General features: G+C 39.3%; 1 protein-coding gene across 3 annotated transcripts; it reads right to left on the bottom strand.

Annotated features, from left to right (window-relative positions):
- Window positions 1-380: 380 nt before the first annotated feature.
- On the bottom strand, window positions 381-20936 carry EBAG9 (estrogen receptor binding site associated antigen 9). 3 transcript variants are annotated; one of them, XM_068933136.1, is made up of 8 exons: window positions 20769-20936; window positions 15203-15378; window positions 14199-14296; window positions 9447-9525; window positions 9165-9323; window positions 7338-7445; window positions 6297-6388; window positions 381-928 (listed from the first exon to the last, which is right to left on the bottom strand). In XM_068933136.1, the coding sequence occupies exons 3-8, from the start codon at window positions 14279-14281 to the stop codon at window positions 808-810; spliced, it is 642 nt and encodes a 213-aa protein (XP_068789237.1). In that variant the 5' UTR covers window positions 14282-14296; window positions 15203-15378; window positions 20769-20936; the 3' UTR covers window positions 381-807. The 3 variants fall into 3 exon arrangements, with proteins under 3 accessions (XP_068789237.1, XP_068789238.1, XP_068789239.1); XM_068933137.1 differs by lacking the exon at window positions 20769-20936 and adding an exon at window positions 20426-20447; XM_068933138.1 differs by lacking the exon at window positions 15203-15378.
- Between the last annotated feature and the right edge of the window lie 1556 nt (window positions 20937-22492).

Raw genomic sequence — 22492 nt, 5'->3', positions numbered from 1 at the left:
TTTACCAGTACAAAAAGTGATTAAAACCTGGCATATTAAATCACTCCCCGATGCTGACTGTTTTGACCTTCACAAGAAGTAAACAGACTGCACCACTGTTGTGTAATGATGCCATTGTGTGTAGCCATTACAATGTGTTGCAGGCAGGCATGGTATGACCCTAAGTTGCAAGTTACAAAGTGATAAGAAATTCAGTTAGTGTCCTCTATGGCAGTATGCTCTACCAGTAGTAGATTTGAAAAGTTGCAGGTCATCCATAACAAGTCATTTTCTTCTGCACAGGTCAATACGATTGCCCATGGAAAACACTGCAGTATTTATAAATACTTTCATAAGAAGGGCAAAAGCAGACATTCTTGTATCAGGCATGAAGCAAAGGGTTCTTTAAAATCATTTAATTACATATTTCAGGTAAGCACAGACAATACAGTATATTCCCCACCACTGAATATTTACACTCCTTTCCCTAAGCTTGAGCTGTTCATTAAGAACGTCTCTCAATCAACATCCCCGTTCGGTCACTTTTCTCGCAGAGAACAGTGCCAGAATAGAGCTATTGCAGAAAAGATCATTTGAGGCATGATTTTGTGTGTGGTTTCCCCCCCTACCCGCCCCATTAAAGATCTGTCCGCTAGTAGTTCAAGGTATTTTAGGAGAATTCTGGCTTCCGAGATGACCTGAAGAATGCATTAAAACCAAGCAGTACATTGAAGTCCTAGAAATACTTAAATCAATACCAGTAATGCATATGTTGTAGAGCTGGAATTCTCTTTTTTTACTGGCATTGCCATTGATGCCTGGTTTCTGTTAGGAAAGTTTAACGCCAATTTTGTTTTGTTCTTTTTTCATTAGCCTTTGAGCCTCTTTCTCCATTTTCTTTCGTTGTTGTTCTGCTGCTCTCTTTTCCCTTTCTGCTATCTTCTGCTGCCTGCAATTAGAGAAAAAAATGAATTGCTAAAAATAGGAGTCTAGTTTTCAGTATAGTTGTATCTTAGGTTTCTACCATTACATAGGTTAAATAATAGCTAATACAAACAAAATCTCAAAGTCTACAGCAGTTAGACTCAGAATAGTTATTCTTCTTATTGTGATAGAGTATCCATCCTTTGCTCAGATTAATCTTAGGCCGTAATATTTCTTCAAATATTTTACCATCTAAAAGCTACTTCATTCTCAAAAATTCAGAATAAATAGAACTATTTAGGAAAATCCATCTAGCTGTAAGAGTCAAAATTACACTTATCTCCTCAAATTTAGACCAATATGATTCAACTTGCCTAGAACATTGAGTTTTGTCCCCCCTTTCCCTCAAGCAGAGGCGTAACTAACTATCCTCCTTGTATGCAAGCGCTACAAACACTTTCTCCATGATCAGATGGGGTGCTAACTTCTACTATTCCCTTTCACTTGTCCAGGATCTGTGATGAATTCTGTTGCTCAGGACAAATATAAACAATACCCTTTAGGAAATAAAAGCTAAAAAAGGAAGTCCTCAGCTGTGTATCCTTTAAGCATTATTTCTTATTACTGCTATCAAACCCGACATCGCTATCTGCCAGCTCAAAGGATCTGTCTACAGAAATAGTTTTCAATTGCAACAAACATAGCTGACTCGAAAACCAGACTGTGCTCACTTTACTTCCCCCCTCCAGCTAGAACTCATTGTGTGGCACAGGGGCAGCAACTGGATCAAGTGACAGATCGTAGCTCTCTCCTGTATTTCATAAGCAGTAATAAAATAGTGCAAGGAGGTCAATCCTGATCTGGATTCAGTTCATTAGATATGAAAAATTTGCCAGATTTCTTGTAAGATAGCTTAAAAATAAAAGTGAAGGTTGATTAATTTGAAAAGGTTACATTTAACAGATTCAGTAAGAATAAAAATAGCTTATTAAAAAAGAATAACTCAAAAATCTAGTGGATAAGGCAGTTAACATTAATCTAAATTAACAGTATATTTCCACTCAAATGTGTAATACACGCACAGATTTAGAAATCACCACCACCTAAGGCAACCTTCTTTGTAGATTCCCAACCACGGCCAAATTGAGCATATGAAATTTAGAAATATTAGAGGTATGAAGACTACATATTAGGAAAGTAGTGGAAAGAGAAGAGATTACACCTACTAAATAGCTTTGCGGCTTCCATTAGTAACGGCTACAAGTTTTCCTACAGTCTATTAAGTTGCTCTGCTGCTATGGAGGGTCATTCGCATCAGGGTCTAAATCTACAGGCATGCAAGCGCCTAACTCCCATTCCCACTAAAGTCCCACTGAAGCCCAAATATTTTCTTAGATCTTGACCTGCTATTCTGCATCCCACCAGAAGGCCAGCCATCTCCAAGACAGATAGTTATCAAGGCTGTCAGTCTAGCATGCAGAGTAACATATTTGCCACTTCACAGCAGCAGATTTTTCTCATCTGCTGTCCACAAATTGATGCAGTAGAAGAGATGAAGAGGTAACATACGCAATCAGGCATGTAGAGACATTGGAGTCTCAAAAAAAAAAAAAAAAAAACCACCCACAAGGTTTTAAGCAATGCCACTCTTCATTTGTTTTTGTGAGGTGAGAAAGTCATAGCAGATCATTGTTTTTTCCCCATAAGCTGCAAACGACACAGTGTTCCTCTGCACAGAGAAGATTCCTCTAAGTGGTTTCTATGCCCTCTGCTGGCTGAGTAATATTACTGGACTTCAGTTACATTCAAACAAGAAGAGACCTCCACAATACCTCAGATACAGGAAGTAAAGCCCCTATTCATTTAATGTAATGTAACAGAAAAATATCTTTATAAAGAGTTTACCATAAGTAATTATCTTTTTGCTACCATTTTACTTAGCTCATCATTATCCAAAATACCAATTTCTATTCCCAACTTCCTACTGTTTTCAACATAAAATTACTATGTTTCCGGCTCAGGAAGTTTTCATTTCTCAGTAAAGCACCTATGATGAACCACATCCATATCTGGCTCACTTCTGGGGAATTCCAGAGCAAGGAGTTCAGCAAGAAGTTAGGATGGAACGATGCAAGTTGCTTAAAGCAGAAGTAGTATTCTTGCTCTGTATTCATAACATGAGTTATATCCAAAAACTAAATCTCTCATTGGTTAGAAGTAGAACACTAATTATACAGTACAAACTATATAAAATTATAATCAGAACACTGTTAGTAGAAAGACATTCTTATCCTATGTGTTTTTAATTACTGTATAATTCTGAATAACTTAGATGAATGAATTCCTATAACTTACTCTTTCACTTCAACAGAAAAAAAAGCAAAAAACATTTTCACACGTGATCTTTTACATGTAGCTGCTTATTAAACCAAGAAACAGTTAGCTTAACTGTTGTTCCTGCTGTAAAAAACCTTCAATGGTATTAGAGAATCTAAAGGTGCAGACAGATAATAGGTGGTTCTACAAATGTTAGTTTAAAAAAAAAAAACAACACTACTTTCAATTAATTTTAAAGGAAATGTAAAGCCAGCTTTTTGTCTACTACACTGATTCACCCACTGACTAGAAGAAATTTCAGTGCATCCAGCCCAGACTCCACTCTGAAGAAAAGTGGACTACACAAACTTCTCAGAAAATAGTAGCGTGCTCCTAAGTCTTGTCTGTCTTAGTGTTTACCTGCATGCGCTGATTCCCAGGAAGCACTTGGCCTGCTATATATGCTTTCAGCTAATATATATGTATTAAATCACCAGAGACAAGGCCTTAGGATACAGCCTTTCTGCTATTTAAGAGGCCACAGCCCATTTTAGTATGATGGATCATCACTCCATTACTACAGAAAGAATTACTCCAATCTAAGACACCTTTGAATATTAACTGGGCACCAATAGGTACCTAGACATACCTAGCTAACGGAGATCCCTATTTAATTTATTTTTTTATTTGAAAATTACACATTCCATTCTTGATAAGCACTGCTGGAGTAAGCTCAGTATTAGCATTCTCTGGAGGATTAGGCAGACTTTATGCAACAATTACTAGTCCGAGAGCTTCAGAGCATTTCATAGGCCAAGATGCTTGTCTTTTGGCCTTAAGAACGGACTTGAGATCTCCTCCTGAATATAGTCTGTTGAACACAGAGCCAGACCTGTCAAGTAATGTAAGCTCTTGCACATTAAGAGTCAGAAATCAAATACGCCACAGGTCTCTACTCCAAGAGAGATCCTAAACCTAAAAGATATTTCCTACTGCTCTTGCTAAAAATCTGTCTGCATTTTCCTCATTTACAGAAAAATGCAGTAAATCGAGTGATGTGTCATGAATTCAACAAAAACTTTTACTTCACAGCTGGGCTACAACTCAAAACAATCTGTTGCACTGAGGCAGCCATTCATAGCTGGCCAAGAGGTTATGTCATACAGATAGCTACAGTTCTGATCATGCTCTTTTTCTGTTTGAAATATTTGCACATGTATATACAAACACATACCCGTGTGTGTGTGTGTGTGTGTGTGTGTGTGTGTGTGGTTTTTTTCCCCCTACACACCCCTACTAAACAAGTAGAGCTATCTGGAGGTGTGTAGGGGGTGGGAGGGAGCAATTCTCTGAGAATTAACCACTTGAGCTGAAAACTTAATAGTAAAAATGCATCAGGCAGAAATATTTAGAAGAGCTGCAACCAAATAAACTGACATATCCAAAAACAAAGTTTGGATGAAACCTCACTGCTCTTCATACACAAGAGATCTCCAGAAGTCTAAATCTGAGTGTTCTAGAGCATGAACTTAACACTTGGGAAACAATATGCCTTTAAGCATGCCATGAAAATCCACAATAAGTTTTACACTCCAGATATAAACTGGTACATGCACACACCAGCTTTCAGTAGCTAATTTTTATATTAGAAGTCCATGCCTCAGAAAGCTTGAGTACTTATTTTTACAATCTTAAAACAATTAAACACTTTAATGTAATATAGTGCATTTTCAGTAAAATAGCGTGGAATCTATAGTTAACAAAATAACAAAAAAAAAAAGTAGTTTCATTTTTCAGTTCAAGAAAAGGGGCGTTTTCTGGGGGTACCAGACAGAGAAAAACGAAAGACATATACTAGGCTCAGCGTATTGCACTTTAAAGATCTTACCGAGCCTGTTAATATTCTTCACAGGAAAAAATACTACCCTTGGAATAAAATCATCCCTAAGGCACGTCATTCAAACATATCACATAGTTTGTACTTCTGTGATACAATAGTGAAAGACAGAACTTGAAACAGTTTCAGTATTTAAAAAAAGATATTGACTAGAATGTGTACTTGAAAGTATCTGATTAAGTTCACAAAAATACTTGCATTACAGCCCCATTTTCACAAGCTGCTGGCGAGTTCAACAGGATCAGTATCAGAATTGAGTTTATTATCAATTCATCAGAAGCTTTCTAGCGACTTCCCTTTCCTTTTACTCTACTTGTTGAAAAAAAGTAAATTTCTCATATAATGTTACACTAAATAGCTCAACAGAATCCTCTTTCTGCAAAATACTTCTTTGGAGAAATTCACAGTTCTATAATGACTTTGTAAAATATATCATGTCCTTATTTCACAATTGTCATACTAACCCCACAGATCTGTGATTTTGAGGGCAAAATAAGAGCAGCTAAGGATGTTGGAACCATCCTATACAGGTTATCTGATCATGAAATAAGCAATTAAAATTTGATAAAACCTTGAAGTGAAACTTAATTGCCAAGTGACAAGAACAGGATACAAGAACAAAGGAGGTATTCAGGCTAATTTTGTGTAAGTCATTGATTTTGCATATAAGCATTATAGGTAAATTAAGTTAGCTAGAAAAGCATAGCACTTATGGGGATTCCAAGAATACATTTACTTATCAATTCTATCCTCGGCTGTTTTTCAGTTGATAGCAAGCGGTTATGATCTTTAAGGGCACCCAGTAGTAAGTATTTTACTTAATTAAGCTGAAATATCCTATTTGTGTATAGTGAGTTTTTTAAATTTATTATTCCCACTTTTAGGGATTCTCAGATTTTCTCCACTATTTGAGATACTAAATTAACTGGATTAGTTATAAAACGTATTCTGCAGAGGAGTAGTTACACTGAGACAAGATGAATAAAAATCATTTGTCTTAAAAATTCTTTGGCCTTTCTTAGCACTTACAAAAAAAGACTTACGAAAAACAAAACTATCTGATTCCCCTGCACATAAAAAGTTTATGTGGGAACATAAAAGTCTAACGCACAGTAAAGTTAAGATTATTATATCTTAACACTGGAAAAAAGTTATACTGTGTTACGCTATTTTCATTTACCTAAGTACTTCTTCTGCCTGCCAGGCAGCATCTTCCTCTTCTTCCCAAGCATTAGTATTTTCTTGCCAGGTATCCAGGTCTCCCAATTCAGGCTGAAACAAAACAAAAAAGGCTCTATACGCACATGGAGGTGCTCTCAGATAAAAACACTTTTGTTTTTAATCTTAATGCTTAAGATTTCCAGAAACCTTTGGCATATGACTGCTTCTGAGCTTATCATCTGTGTGTTTTCCCATCTTCCAATACTGACTTTTTTCAGCTTATTGTTGGTATAGCTTTTTGGATTCTTCACAGCTGGGGAAGGATGGATGGAAGAGTGGACGGAATTATTGAAAGGTGTTTTTAGGAAGGGGAAGATTAAGTTGAACAGACAGCTGAGCAAATGTAACAGATTTCTGGAAGTTCCATGGACAAACCGACATATACATCCATTGGTTTATCCTTCCAATACTGTTTGAGTGCTGCTGTTACTTGCAAGTTCTTTTCTAGAATTATTTTCATAATGAAAATAATTTAATTCTTATTCTACGGCTGTGTTATGACCATCCCGCACTGCTTCCTGCCTAGACCCTTTTGTGCACCACATTAATGTGGCGAAATGTTAAAAAAAATGTTTTGTGGCACTTTGTCCAGAGGTAAGAAGTTAAAAATATTTAGAAGATTTTAAAGGAGAGAACACACAATCAAGATGGAAAGATAAGCCAGAAGCCTTACCATAAGAAAAAAAAAAAACTTCTACTCTTGTTGAGAACTAAACGATGCAAAGCCTCAAAAGTTCACAGTCCACTGTTTTAGGAGACTTGCAAATACATAGCTGTTCAGGAGTCTTCCTACCTTTTTATCCTCTAATCTGATAAACTTCTCAGTAGAATAAATTAGTTAGGATTAGCTACTTTTTTGCTTTGAACTAAATGCTCAATTTTAAAAGCATTTACATTATTCAGCAGCTATTCTCCTGCTCTCCATAGAGCAGACCTCCTTTCTCCTTAGGAACAGCAATTTACCTGTCAAATAAAAGATCAGTATTTAGAGCATACTTACAGACTGGTGAATAAAAGGAATATCTTGTGTAGCTGCTAATCTGCTAGAGAATCCTGAGTTTCCCTCCGGGATTCCAAAATTTAAAGGCTCTCGTTTTTTAATAACTATCTGAAAATATTCAAAAAAAAGGAATGAAAAAAGGTGAGCTAGAGCACTGCACAGATTCCTTGGTGATCAGATACTCTACCTATGAAAGGACACCTACACACTGTACTGTGTCTCAAATCTGCTCAGGTCCCAGAAGCTGTACAGCTAAATCGATTCATAAGTAGCAGCAGCCTTTTTTGCCTTCATCCCCCCACTCACCAAGCCAGCTTTTTCTCCAGTGACATGGAGACCTATGACTGCATCAAGACAGAAAAAGGGCAGAAAGAGTTAAAGATCCTATAGCCACATCTCCCAGTATTCGTATAATTTACCAGTGACATGTTCCCCTAGAGAAATCCAGCCTCCATGATAAACGCTGCTTTGGAACATGAGTTATCTCAGGTACATAACAACGTTGCTGTGCCGACAATCCGAGTTTCAGTAGACAGAAAGTAACTCACTATAGCATCAACTGGTTCTGTATGGGTTTAGCTGAAAAATATGCACTAATGCTTCTCCTGAAAACCTAATTAGTAAGTTTTAAATGGTTGCCAAGATCATGCATCCCTTTGTCTTAAGCTCAAAATATGAGCTCGCTTGCTTTGTTTAGTCTCCTTTAAGTTCATGCTGCTTCCAAAAGAGGAAGATCCCCAATTCCACTGACTGTACAAACATCCAGACATTATACATACGAGCAATAACACAAGGAGACTTCACCTCAGCCCATTCACTGCAAAACTACAACTACAAATTCAAATTTAAAGGTGGTAGTAGGGCAGAGTTGGAAGGTATGATCTTTAACGTGTCTGCAGGCAATCCTAGAAATGCGTTTAAACTAAACCAAACATAAAGACTTCAAGCTGCATGGACTCTTGGGTTTTGTTTCTGTACGTGAGGCTCAATCTGTTTGGTGGAAAACGTCACAAGATACAAAAGTGAAGTCTACCTCTTGCCCACTCCTCCTCCACCCCCCAGATTTTGCAAGATCAATATCCTAAGAAGAATTCAAGTCGCAGAATCCTGCAAGTCCTGAGCGTACAGAAAACTGACTCCAGTATCATCTCCAGATCATAGGATCATAGGATCTCCAGTCCAAGCACCTGCACAAAGCAGGGTCAACTTTGAGATTAGAGCAGGTTACTCCAGGCTTTATCTAGTTTATAGTATTTGTTTATGGTATTAACACTATTGCAGAGATATGCTTGTGCCTTTTCTTGAAAAGAAAATCAGACCTTTGAAGAGCAAGCTATTTTGAAACATCAACTCCGTAATACCACTCTCCCAGTGCAGCTTGGTGAAATGAGCAAAATTCCGTTTTCTAGAACACCAGTATAGCTACCTCAAACTTTTGAAAGAGCAGGACCTGGAACGTCTCTGTGCGAACAACGGAAAGGCATGTGAACAAGTGTCTTCTTTCAGTGGTTCTATTTTCAGAATTGAAGCTGGCATGAGGGTTCTCAAAGTTATTCCCTATATTTCCAGAACGTTCATACTATGAAGTGCCTCATAAGTTTCCAGAAACATTAAGATCAACGACATAAACATAAACTAATGCTTCATATTGAAAGACCTCCAAGACTCAGGACTTGCAATTGGACTGTTATGCTAGACATTAGCATCTAACCTCATTTCAGGAGGACAGTTTAATTTTGCCCAAAGCACCTATTTTACGATTTACTTACTGAGTGTTCACTTTACTTGAAAATAGATTGTAAGTATGGCTGAAAGCTCAGTACTTACTTTTTGAGTTTTTCTTATAGTTGGTGTCATGTCTTTGAAATAATCAGGTTCCATTTGTTCCAAAGCATTTTGCTGAGCAGTCACATTACCGTTCCCACCTTCAATCTTCACACTGGTAGGTGCATCTTCATCCCATGAAGACCAGTCTTCTACTTCTGGCTGAAGAGAAGTGAACAACAGAAGTTATTACTTGCAAATAAAACTTTGCCTTACTATATATTACTGAGACAAGAGGAATGGTAATAATGACTCTATTAAGTCACCTACAACTTAAGTAATTACCTGTTTGGGAACAGACGAATAATCCACTGTGGTTGGCAAAGTTATTTGGTCCCCACTTAACTTTCGCCCTCTTCCAGACCTGAAAGAAAAACGTAGGATTCCTCCAAGCTCTGAAAACATGAGCATTAAGTTAAAAAAGAAAGGAAGTCTGAGAACAGAACTACTGAAAATAGTCATGGCTAAATCATTAAGTGCTTAAACTACCTCAATATTAGCTACTGCTAAGAGTCTTGCTAAACAAAGGAATTTCATCAGCAGTAAGAGTTTAAAGGAACGTTCATAAGAATTTCAAAGTGTGATTTACTTTTTGTATTTCTTACAGAGCCTTGATTTGCATGACAGTTTGAATAGAGACAAATTCAGTTATGTGTTTATAGTCAGGTTCAATTTGCAGATTGTCAGTGCTTAAAAAGCAAACACTACGAATCTATATTTGTTCAAAGACAACTACCTCCACTGAAAGCTCTCTGGGAAATATTTCTACCGGTCTGAGATGTTAAGCTGTGTTTTACAAATCATGTTCTGAGCGTCTTGATTTGAAAGCTCCTCTAAAGCACTTTGTCCTCAGAAGTCTAAATAGAGGTAGCACAAGAGTATACAAGTCCACAGCTTCTGTTCAGTACATGCTTCTAATTAAAGAATATTGTTCCAACGAAGGTGTTTCAGCAATTGTATCAAATAATTTTAATTGAAGACAAACACTTGTACATTATAAATGAGACAGATATTTACTTAATGATAGTGGGCAAAGATTATAATAATAATTAAAATATATTTAGTTGACATTTGATGTATTTTAAATTACACAGGGGAATGAACTTCATACTGACGCTCTCATGTTTTCCCCAAGAAGCATACTCTCCTATAGCAAGACAGGCATATAACTGGACTTACTCAACTTGAAAAAGCAAGATTTATTTATTACTACTGAGGAGAATGCACCAGGGAAACTACAGTTTAGAGTGTGTGTTTGTTATTTTTACTATTACAGAACATTCTACCATCAGGTCAGAACAATTCAACCATTTGTAATGCAACCTCTGCTGCACGTCGGTAAGCAATCAGATACCATTTTTCCTACTTGAAGTCCAACAGATGTCTTCCTTACGAGAGATCAGCTGTTTATGTTAAGTTTTTCAGGCTTTATGCAATAAACTCCAGTCAACTGAGAAATTATTCCTTTCGACTGAAAAACAACTCAGTTTAGGGATAAAGAAAGGTCACTATAATTTTATTAATTCATTTCTGAAAATCTTTATAGTAATATGGATGTAATTGCAAAAGGTACCAATACAGACTGACCCTCCACTGAAAATTTCCAGCCTTAAAAATAACTATGTAAGTGATTTTTCTTCACAACATCTTAAATTAAAAGAAGGAAGCTCCTTAGTACTACCCAAATTTCTTTTTACCTTTTCCAAACAGGAAATATTGAAAAGGTAGAGATGAGGGAAGACAATTACAAGTCACACTGAAATACTTCTGCCTTGAAAGCAAAAAAGAGAAGTTACACTTCACTTGCAAAAAAGAATTCCAGGAGAGGGAAAACCTTACATGCTTCAGGTTTAAGACTGCAACTTACAGAGGCCTAACAACCTTGAGGCAGCTTCAGGAAAAAACAAAACAAAACAAAAAGCCCCTAAACCCTACAGTGTTAAGAAGTCCAAATGAAGGTAGCTCAGAAACAGTTATGACTAATTCTAAAAACACTAAAATAGTCGACACAATTCTAAACTCTATCCTACGTGGTATATGCGTAAGTTTAAACTTTGAGCACATCCCCATACAAAAAGATCACAAGGAAACCCACATGTAAGTATCATTTCAGGATGACCGTGGGGGATGAAGCGGGAGTGGTCTTTAAACCAAAGGCAATCTACTATTGAAGGGTGAACAATTACATTTTCCCTCAGGAGTGTTTGCCTTCACTTATGCAGTCAGGTGAGATCTACTTTACTCTTTCCTTGGCATAAAAAAATAATTCCATCTATTTGTCGTTAGATTCTCTAACGGACAAAAAAGAAAAGCACAAACAGATTAGAGACTTCTGGTTCTTACACTGACTAGATTTTAGCTGGTCTCTCTAAAAGAAACCCATCATCCTTTAAACATTAGAAACATCATCCTTTAAACTTACTGTAGTATTAGAGAGAAGTATACATATTGTATATATAAACTACTGAAATGGTGGCTTATATTTTCCTATATATACATGAACAGTTTACATTAGCTTTCTAATCTTGAGAAAAAAAATTGGTCTACATATAGGCAAAGTAGCTTCTGTGAATTCATATTTAACATAAGACCTTTCCAAATGAAATCTTCATTCGCTGGCAAGAAAAATAAGCCTTGCTGGAAGTTCTGCACCTGCAGAACTTCAAAACTGTTAAATATCTTTACAGCATCTCTAGCACTGTTATCGCACAGAACATGCCACTCAGAAAGGCATACTATATTTAAAACTTTCAGAGTCTGGACTTCTTTGCCCAGCTCTACTTCTTAACAGCTAGAAGCCTGTGTGAAACCACACAACGTTCCTGATAATTTGGGAAATTGTGATACAGAAAGTTCTCAAATCTCTAGTAACTAACGAAATCAAGTTGTCTCAATCTTTGCCCAAACCCTCTTAAAGGAGAGGTGGCACTGCTATTCTACAGCTATGTCTAAGACTTGATCTAGAAGACACAATAATGATATCAATGAGTGGCTTATAACAAATGATCTAGCCAAAACAGTGGCATTGACAAGCATGAATGAGGAAGGAAACAGCTTCTGTCACAGAAGTTGGAAAAGAATTAGGCAGCATATAGGGCAGCACTGAGGAAGGCTACATATCTGCATCTCTTTTCTACAGAGGGACCAACAGGCTCTCAGGAACAGTTGCACCCTATCATTAGACAGATACTGATTATTGCCTTGAAGGCCAAATTTCTCAAGACTTCTTAGTTTTCTTAATCCTTACAATTTAGTAGCATCCAGATTTGCCAGTAGGATGAACTTAACAGGTATAAATGCACAATGAAAGGAAGCATCCTTCTGTTTTAAATATTTAGTTATTTCCTGGAAACAGCAATTCATGCAGAGTGTTGTAAGTCAACACATTTTTAACTAAAAAGATAACAAGTAACAAATATATGTTTTATGCTGACTAGAAAGATGCACAGTCTTTACAGATACTTGTTTAAATTAAAAACTAATTTAAATTATAACCTGAATACATGCTAGCTCATGTCCATTGAATTAAAATGCACAAGCAATCACATTTGCTGGTTATCAGACAAACTCATATGCAGCGATGGATTACAAGAAATCAAAATTTATCAAACTATGCTTTGAAGCTGACATTAAACAGGAGAAATATCTGTGGTTAACCGACTGAGCCAGTCCGACCCACTGATTGGCTTACATGAAAGATTTTATAATTTTCATCCTTTAACTAGTTGTTATTCAAAGAGCAGCTCTCCTACTTCTTACTCCCAATCAGTTCCTCAACTATTTCAATGATTTAGTACTTTAAAAAAGTTGAATAAGGGAGGAAAATACTGTCACTACACCAAGTAAACAATTATCTGCTTACAAAAGCTATCTTAACACTTAAAGGGATTAGGGGACCGTGTGTTTCAGAAGTTATAATCAATTCAGTGACTTGACTTCTTTTAGAACTTGAACAGCAAGTATTCTTAATTGAACCTGGAATTTGAGTCACAGAACTAAGGCTGACATTTATATAGCTCTAGGCAGCATTAAAATGCAGCCTTTTAGGAGTTAACTAGATCCACATTGAATTTATCAGTCAGCTGAAAGCTTCCTCTTATTCTTGGAACAATTAAAGGGGAAGAGAAGATAAACAGTTCAGATACTATTTTGCGTCGTGTTTTCCATACCTCTTAACTTTAATGGCAAGTAGTCTTCATACACAAAAGCAAAATGTATTTCTCCAGACTGTTGTTTATGTAGAACAACATTTTGTATGGTTGACGAGACATGAACAGTAGTCCAGATGACAGTACAATACTGAGAAGATCTAGCTCTGGTATTGTTGAACCCTACTATTACATAGCCACAATTTTTGAGGGTTTTTTTTTAAGCTAATACAACCTACACTGCCACGTTCGTAAGTTTATACATTGTGTGTGCATTCTTGTAAGTCATAAGATACCTTCATTTAAGAAAAAAAAAAAAGGAAGGCAATTCTCTTGACCTCTAATCACTGTCCTCAAAACCTTTGAAAAAAAAAAAAAAAAAAAAAACACTAATAGTCAGAAGAACCTAAGTTTTAAGCAACTGTTTTTTAATAAAGCAGGATGAGGATCAGCTATATCTATAACGAAAGCTTAGTGACTGAAGACAGAGCAGATGCTGTCCCTAACTGAACCTTTTAAAACAAAAAAATCTCTTGACAAATCCTTTCAAAAAAATTGGAGAATAATTTTTCTTCAGGTTTGTCACAGGGCAGTTTTAAAAGGCAAATTTATACCCTGTCATAGCTGTTTGTAAACCGTTCCTCACGATATCTGGCATGCCACAAAATATGCCGATTCTTACAACTGCAGTATATAGACTTTTGAACTCCAATGGAATATGCAGATTCAAGAATGAATTTAATTTAGTTGTATCTGTCTTGGTTGCTCTGTAATTAGCACTAATACCAGAACTACGAAAAGAGGTGGGTAGGTGTGGCAAGAAGGAAAGAAGAAAAATGACCTGTAGTTAAAAAAGAAAAGGTAACCAAATTACATTGAATATGTTTACCTGCATATTAGCTTTTTAATGAAAGAAAGCACTGCTGCCAGGCAAGTACAGATTTTAAAGAGCCGAAACTGCGTTATGGCCATGGTGAGAAACCCTTCCTGCAAAAGAAAAAAGTTAAATGTTGAGCATAATACATCTTTACATAGCTGTCAAAGCCAATTTCCTTACTGCTCATAAGCAAGGAGCATTCCATGTAAGAAAAGAGCAGAAGTACATAGAATGGAGAGTCTCCCTGTCTATTTATCAGGACATTTCACTGATGTAAATAATAAAAATATCTTATTTATGTTAAAGACACAGCACAAAACATAGATAAAGTCAGAGTTAAAGACACTTTTCAAGGGGAACTGCTGGCAATCAGCTGCAGTGACTCTGAACAGCTGATCTACTTTAGAAATGAACAATAGTGTTGAAACAACTGCATGGAGAGTAGAATGACGACCAGTAAGAAGCTCATATTTGCTTAAACAAGTCCTGCATGTTCCAATTATACATTTTTATGAAACCACCATTAAGTCAAAATCCAGAACTGGCTGTTTAAAGTTTCCAATGACCTTAATAGGGAATGTGTGATGAGAACAAACATTGTTTATTTTAGAGATCAGTATCACTGGAAAATCATTAGGAAAGAAAGATTCTACTCATCCTGGGTGCATTACAGCACAAGTTAATCCCCTAGCTATGTCAACATTTCTGTGCCAGACTGGACCAAGTCAGCAAATCAAATCAGGTAAAACCTGATCTTCGGCAGAAGTCACTTATGCTGGCTGCTATTTTTCAGTGTCAATTTGATCATCTAGAGAATTTATGTTCAGCACACCATATTCATTCCAACAGATCCCCTCAGATAAGTATACACTAAGTCAGAATAAGCTTCTGTAATTCTAAGATCCTTTCATCTCTCCTACAGGTGAGTATTTCAGAGGGAAGAAGTTAGGCTACAAAAGCAGCTTTTATATACAGCTAGACTGATGATAACATTTTCTGTTGCAACTTTACCATACCTCCTGGTGAGAAGAGAAGACAGCCCTGTGGCATTTTCCTCAGACCACGAGTATTCCACGCAAGGATAGCTTGATTTCAAATATGCTGTGGTATTTAAGCCATTTTTTATATTCCAGGCTTTAGGTTAGGAAGAGTCAGGAAGGTGGATCAATAGGTAGGCTGCTCCAATACTGCCCTGAGGATTTTATTAAAAGGTACACAATGGGATTTGTGAGCGTCGTGGAGCTTAGATTCTTTTTATTAGTTGGTGCTCGTTTGCCAGGTAACGTAACTAGTATTAAACATTGCAGTAATACGGCACTGTAAGTATTATTTCAAATATAGCCCAGATAAGAAATTTCTACCATGAAAAATTAAATGGGGTGGCCATTAAGCAAACAGGCCCTTATTCTGCAAAACAGAAGGCTTAAGTCAGTAAGTAACCACCAGGATACAGACCATACTACCAAGTTGTAGCTCAGGAGAAAGGCCTCGTAGGACACATTTCACCTCAGCTTCAAAACTAGCTTTGCCTTAATCTCATTTCTTGAGATACTACAAAACAGAGAATTTTATACAGGAGTGGGCATTAAATGAGCTTTGCCTCTAGACTGCAACAGGAAGTAGTCAAGTTTCCCCAGAAGAAGTAAGAACTGCAGACATCATCTAATACATTTAGCTGTCAGTTTTAAAGAAAGGATCATCATTTTGTATTGTGCTCACACATTTCCTTATCTTCTGGAATACGCAGTTTTGATGCTATCTAGGTGACAGAAAAATGCATCAGTTAAGAATCTGAAGAATGAGGACACATGGAAACTGGTGAGCAAAAACAGTGAAGAGCAACTAGATGGGCAGTTCCCTATTGTAAAGTTGGAGATTATTACAAAGTAACACTGAATTGGCAAATAAATTGTTACTTTAAAAAGACATAGCTAGAAGCCATCTAGGCGGGATTTCCCGTATAAAGAGCAGGTGACCTTTTGAAATCAGAGTAAAGGTATATCTCTTCTGAAAGGAGAGTTGTTTAGAGGCTTATCCCCCTCTTCTTCATCACAATGCACTCTTCTGTTGCTGGGGAGAGGGGAAGAAACGTACTCAACGCCAGAAAGAGTGAAGCAATTTTCCCAGTTTAGCCTACCTAGCTGCCAAACCAGACAGTCCAGGCAGACCCTGTATTAAAAAACAGAACTACTGATTGAAAAGATCGTCTTAGGAAGCAACCGTTACTAAAAAATTCTTCAAAATTAAGCACAAATAACACTGAATCTGCAGGACTGGGAAGCTTATTAGCTAAGTGTAAAACCAAAACTAAACAACAGTGAAGTGTCATTTATACATAAAATATGTTTTTTCAATTGATCTCCAGCCTCTGTAATTTTTTCTTGATGTTGAGTTGCATACTGTATTGACTTCTCAATATAAAGCTAAACAAACAAAAAACCCACATGCACACAATCCACAAGAAAATCCACAGAATCCATATGGAAAGTCTAGCCTGCCTCGCAGCTCACTGCTGACAAGAATTAGCCATCAGAAGTCAAAGTTAATGCTTTTTTCCTGGGTCATTCTCATACATGAATGAGTATACTTTCAACATATACCTGTTTGTCGAGGTTCAATAACTGTCTTCACTCCCTTCCCCATAGCACTCAGAGGACTCCTCCCCACCTTCACTTGCCATGTCTGATGTGGATATTTCAGAGTTATATTGAGAAAGACATGCCATACTGTATTCGTATAAGAAAGACGTTTCACTTCAAGTATGACAAAACCAAGCCCTTCCAGACAGTAAATCCTGTTCTGCCTTCCTCTTCTCTAAACTTTGATTGTAGTCTTCCCTATTACATTAAGCCTTACATACTAGAAAAAGGAGGATACACTGAGTTTTGGAAAAAATAAAATATCAGCTGGCCACAGTAATATCAGCAATCACTTCACTTTAAAAAGTGCTTGCAGCAGCATATCTGGCAGTTATACCGCTAATTAAGATATGAAGCAGTAAATACGCACTAATTTTCGCAATATGCTAGAAGCTACATAACAAGAATCTTGAACCAGCTCCTCGGACTGAGATTAGGACAAGTAAAACATTCCTGCCAGCGCCTAAAACAGCACATGAAACACCGGCATTATTGTTCTAAGGACAGCATCCCCCAATGAGAAAGAAAGGTTTTTGTTTGTTTGTTTTTTTAAGTTAACTAGTGAATTTTCTCAGAGGGTTATAACTTTATCTTCTGAAACAGTTGCATGAGTGGAAATGTACAAGGAACCTAATACTTTCTGAGCTTAGTGCAAACCTAATTCACCTGATACCATTACACTGGACCTGTCAGGTGAAACAAAGTATTCATTCTTCTCAAGCTGTCAGTCTTTCTCCAGCAGCTAGAAAGCAAGGATGCACAGCCACGTAGCTTGTCTTATGAATGGGAACAAAAACTGAACAGCCTAATACGAAGCAGGAGGGCCATGAAGTTCTTCCCCCCCCTTTTCTTCCCAGAAGTCTTTCCTTGATAATCCATCTCAAAAGGAGCTAAAACTGCATCAGCAGCTTACTATGATATAGGACTTCACTGAGACAGAATATAGAGAAGCAGTGCTCCAGGAAGAAAATTAGGAACATTTATTAATAGATGGAGGTAGAGGTAAAACATTGGATTAGAGTTAAGAAAATCCAGTCCATCTGTCAGCTGGATACACCCTTGTGCATATCACATCTGTGCCTCAGTTTCCCATTTGTAAAGTAGGATAGAGCTTTGCTTCTCCCATTATTTAAATTTATGTAATTCTTCTAATATATAAGATGTAGCAAACTTTCTATCAACTGAATTTTTAATGTATTAGCAGCCAGTGCAACACTTTCATAACAGATACCCAAACTTAACAGGAGTTCAACTTAACCAGGATGATGCGGTTCATGTGGTAGAAAGTCACAGCTGCTGCTCACATGCAAGATGAGCACAGGAAAGGTTAAAACACAACAGCAGCAAGATGTTAAACACATTATAAATAAGTCAGAAGAACAAGGCAACTTAGCCCTGAAAACATTTTGCAGATCAATAGAGGAAATACAGTGAAGGGAGGGAGAGTTCAGAATTTTATTGAACTGAAACATTTTCACATTGCTTTCAGCTTGCAGCAGCAGCAGCTTTGGAACTCCTGGCAACTCAGACTGCATCCACACTAGCTAGCAAGTTATGTGTGGTGCGTATAGTCCAGCTGAGTGAGTGAACAGAGGTGCCACAAACAAGATTCTCACTGATGGTTACTGTGTAACGAGTACATTATTGCTCAGAGAAGCACTTCCTCTTTTTTACCTAACTGCACAAAATAAATACTATTTAAACAATATTTCAAGAGAGAGAATAAAATTCTAAAATAAAATTACTCTATGGTACCAAAATTGTTAATCGATTTAATGATGATCTTATGAACATCAGCAGATGGAGCTGAAAAACTATTTACTTTCAGGTACATAAACATTCCTCCAAATCATGTATATTACAAGATGTACAAAGACATTTTGTATTAAAAAAGGTGTGTATGGTGGCGGAGGGAGAAAATAATGAGTTAGGAGTAGCGTTCAGTCGGGTTCTGAAAGACACAGTCAGCATCTCCTGCACTTCAGAAAAAGCAACCATGATTCTGTATCCTAATGAGGATGTTGTTTTCTCCTCTTTCAGGTTGTTTATTTTAAAAATCGCTTGCTACATACATAATATTGGCAACACTGAGGAGGAAAAAAAACTACTAGGTCAGTGCCTTTACAATTGAGTTTGATAAACGGACAGCTTAAACAGCAGCAGGGCAATCTTGAAGCCGTGGTACTATGGGGTTAGAGGGAAGAGGGGAATACAAAAGGAAGAGCAGGAGGTACTTCTCTACCTAACTATAGGTAGGTGGTTAGGATGATGTTAGTGAAAGGAACCATACTTTCAACATTAATGTTCCAGCTTTGAGTGCAAGCATCCTAACCAGGAAGTGATACAGTAGCTGAGAGATTTGGCTGTTCATATGTTTTATGGAAGTGAGTTAAGTTATCCAGAGTGCTCAAATCCAGAAACAGATTTTGAGATTACTAGGAGCTGCAGAAGGCAGTAAAATCTAGGAAGGAATGCATTTGTCTACCATTCCTATTATGCCTAGATACCTAACACTCAGATTACTATAGAGGGAGTTTAAACTTTTTTTTTTTTTTTTTTTTAAAAACCCTTTCCTTCTGGAACCATAAAACCACTACGGTAATGCCACCTCATCTCACCTCACTAAATACTTTCAGTCTTGATGACATGAACTCCTGAAGCTTTATGCTCTGAATTAGAATAAGTTCCACTTTTCAAAGCACCATTAGTTAAACCAGAATATTTATGTCCAGTGGCTAGGCACAGTGATTCTTCTTTGATAACCCACCGTCTACATATGCTACTGCCTTCTGAAAAAACATACAGAATGTAACAACTGCAGTCACACAGTCCCATGATACTACACTACAACTTAGTTCACACTTGCATGAAGTCTTTAAAATAATACACTAATCCATGTAACTCACTTTGCAATATTGGAGAAGTTCTCAGATGACAAAACTTGAGTTCAGGAGACCCTAGTTCTGTTCTAGACTTTGTTAGTCATCCTGGACTTAAGTTATCCGTATCTACATGGAAAGCTAGAGACAATAAATTAACACACTCTCATTGTTACTATCACAACTGTTTATGTTGTCTTTATAAACACCAACTATTCAGTGCTCACAGTCAAGATACACTGCAAAACATGCTGCGCAGGGTGGCTTAAAGAAAACTCTACAGAGCATGTCAGTATTTCTAAAGTATTCAGAATGACCGTACAGCAGCACACTACGTTATTTTTCATCAGATGTGTAACTGAGGCACTTGCATCATTAATTCATGGTCGTATAACAGTGCTTCATCATTCTACAGAACAATCACAAACCCAAGTGCTATTAGAGACACAGCACAGAAACCAGATTATAACACTTGAGTTTTGCATGAGATTCTTAAGCCTTTAAACGTTTGCTAAACGAGTTTCACGTGAGCTTTTATGCAGTTCCTGAATCAGCACGAACACGGAAAATTTCCACACTAGGCAGCCGCCCAGAGCGCGGTCCCGCTGAGCCCCTAATCCACAGGAAACAGCACAAAACCCCCACAGCTGCGAGAGGGCGCCCTCCCGGCCGTGGTGCCAGCAGGGCGCCAAACCTCCCAGCCCCCAAACGCGCTGCCTACCTACTCGTCGGCCACCTCTTGTACCTCCCATCTCGGCAGACCCCCCCCCACCTCCCCGCCGCAGGGACCCGGGGCCAGCCGCCGGCAGGGACGCCAGCCGGCCGCGCTCCGCCTCGGGCAAGGCCCGGCCCGGCGCAAGCGCAAGTGCGGCGGCGGGCAGCACCGGCCCGGCGGCCAGGACGGGCGGGCGCGGGGGCCGCGCAGCAGGCCAGGCGCTGCTGAGCGAGACGCGCGGCGACAGTCCCGGCGGCGAGGCCGGCGGCAGGCACCGAGCCCGGCCCCCCGCCCCGCCGAGGCGGAAGCGAGCGGGCGGCGCGGCGCCAGCGGCCCCCTGTCCGCTCACCTGCCGCGCGGGGGGGGCCTCTCCGGGGGCGCGGGGCCGGGGCCCGAGCCGGCCGCTCCCGCAGCCTCCGCCCTCGCCGGGCGCCCCTCATTCAAAGCTCGGCGCGCGCCGCCGCGCCGCCGCCACGGCCTCCCGCGCCGCCATCTCGGCTCCTGTCACCTGGGAGACGGGGCCGCCCCTTCCGGCCTCGCGCCGCCAACCGTCGCCGGCGCCTGGGCGGGCCGTTGGGCGGCTGCTGCCGGCCGTTGGCGGGGGCGGGGGGGTTAACGGCCGCTGGCGGTGGGGGGGGGGGGTGCTGTGCCCCGCCGCCGCTCACGTATGCGCCGGTGCCCCGCAGCCGGCCGCGTGTCTCCCGGCCCGGCCCGGCCCGGCTCGGCTCGGCCCGGCTCGGCTCTGCCCGGCGGCTCTATCCCGGCTGCGGCCTCACCCTCGGCTTGCCGGGCCGCGGCGGCGGGGCCGCGCTGGGGGAGCAGGGGAGGCGAGGCAGCAGCTCGGCTGCCCCTTGCTGCGAGCGCTCGCCCTGCCGGGCCCGAGCCCCTCCGTCCCGTGGCGCGGAGACGGCATCGGCGAGGAGCTCGGTGCTCCTGAAATTAAATCCGCTCTAGCAGTTACACGCTATGTTCAGGACAGTAAGGCCACTGGTCCGCTCGGTCCCCAGAGGAATTTAAGCCAGGTCATCACTTCAGGGAACTGGGACAATAAGTATAGGCCTTAGTGTAAGGTTATCTGTGTGCTGCGTTTGTGGTTGTGAACATACTCGTATGCCGTTGGCAGGAATGGGTGCTCTAAATTTGGAAGTTACTAAAAAAATATTGCTGAAGTAGTTTGTGACAGGATGTTGCCTCAGCTGGCCTCAGATCTCGCCAGTGTCTCAGTTTGCTGAAGTAGATTCTTCAAAAGCTGCTTGTGCGTGTCAACCAGCCAGCCTCCCAATATCGTTTATTCATTCACTGTTCACGCCGGGAAGAAGGGAGGAGGAAGATACTAAGTAATGTAATGTAAGATTTTTCTGAGCTCTGTGAATGCTTCCAAATTGTATTATGCCATTAAACAAGCTCAGTAGATGGGGTAAGTGGAAACTTTGCCCCCTTCTCACCAGGACTCCTAACCTACTTCTAAAAAAGCAAAGGCACGAAGTCCTTTGCAACTCCGGACTGTACCATTCAGCTCATTATACTTTCTTCAAGTATCTTTCCTTAAAGACTGCCTGTCCTGCCAGTGGAAGTCACCTGCATTTTCACTTTGCCTGACAGCTAATACAGAGAAAACCTTTCTCAGTCTTCTCTAGTTCCACATCACTTTAATATCTTCTTATTATATACCTTATTATATATCTTCTGCCTACTTTTGCCAACCCTGGTGAATTTAGCTCATCGTATCTAGAGATTCAGGGATTCACTTGTCCCAACCACCAGACTGCAAGACTAATCATGACAAGTAGAGAAATAAGCAGAACTGCCCTCAGATGTGCAGCTCACCATGTGGCAGTGGCTTTCATTTTTCGGTAAAGAGATTAAGCTGTCACTTATATTCATTTCTCAGTAATATGGGTCTGTCATTTAATGATGATTAAATATTGGTCTTTCTTTACATCTCTCATCTTTCTGAGCATTTTTACCAATCGTTCTTGGTACTTGTAGACACCGAGTTCACGTTTATATTTTTAGATTCTTTAGTCTAGGAAAAATATATTAAAGTTATTCCTCTACATTCCCAGTTTTTTA

The sequence above is a fragment of the Struthio camelus genome, chromosome 2 (genome assembly GCF_040807025.1).
Source record: "Struthio camelus isolate bStrCam1 chromosome 2, bStrCam1.hap1, whole genome shotgun sequence".
In the NCBI taxonomy this organism is placed as follows: domain Eukaryota; kingdom Metazoa; phylum Chordata; class Aves; order Struthioniformes; family Struthionidae; genus Struthio; species Struthio camelus.
This window is presented reverse-complemented; position numbering and strand designations above follow the sequence as displayed.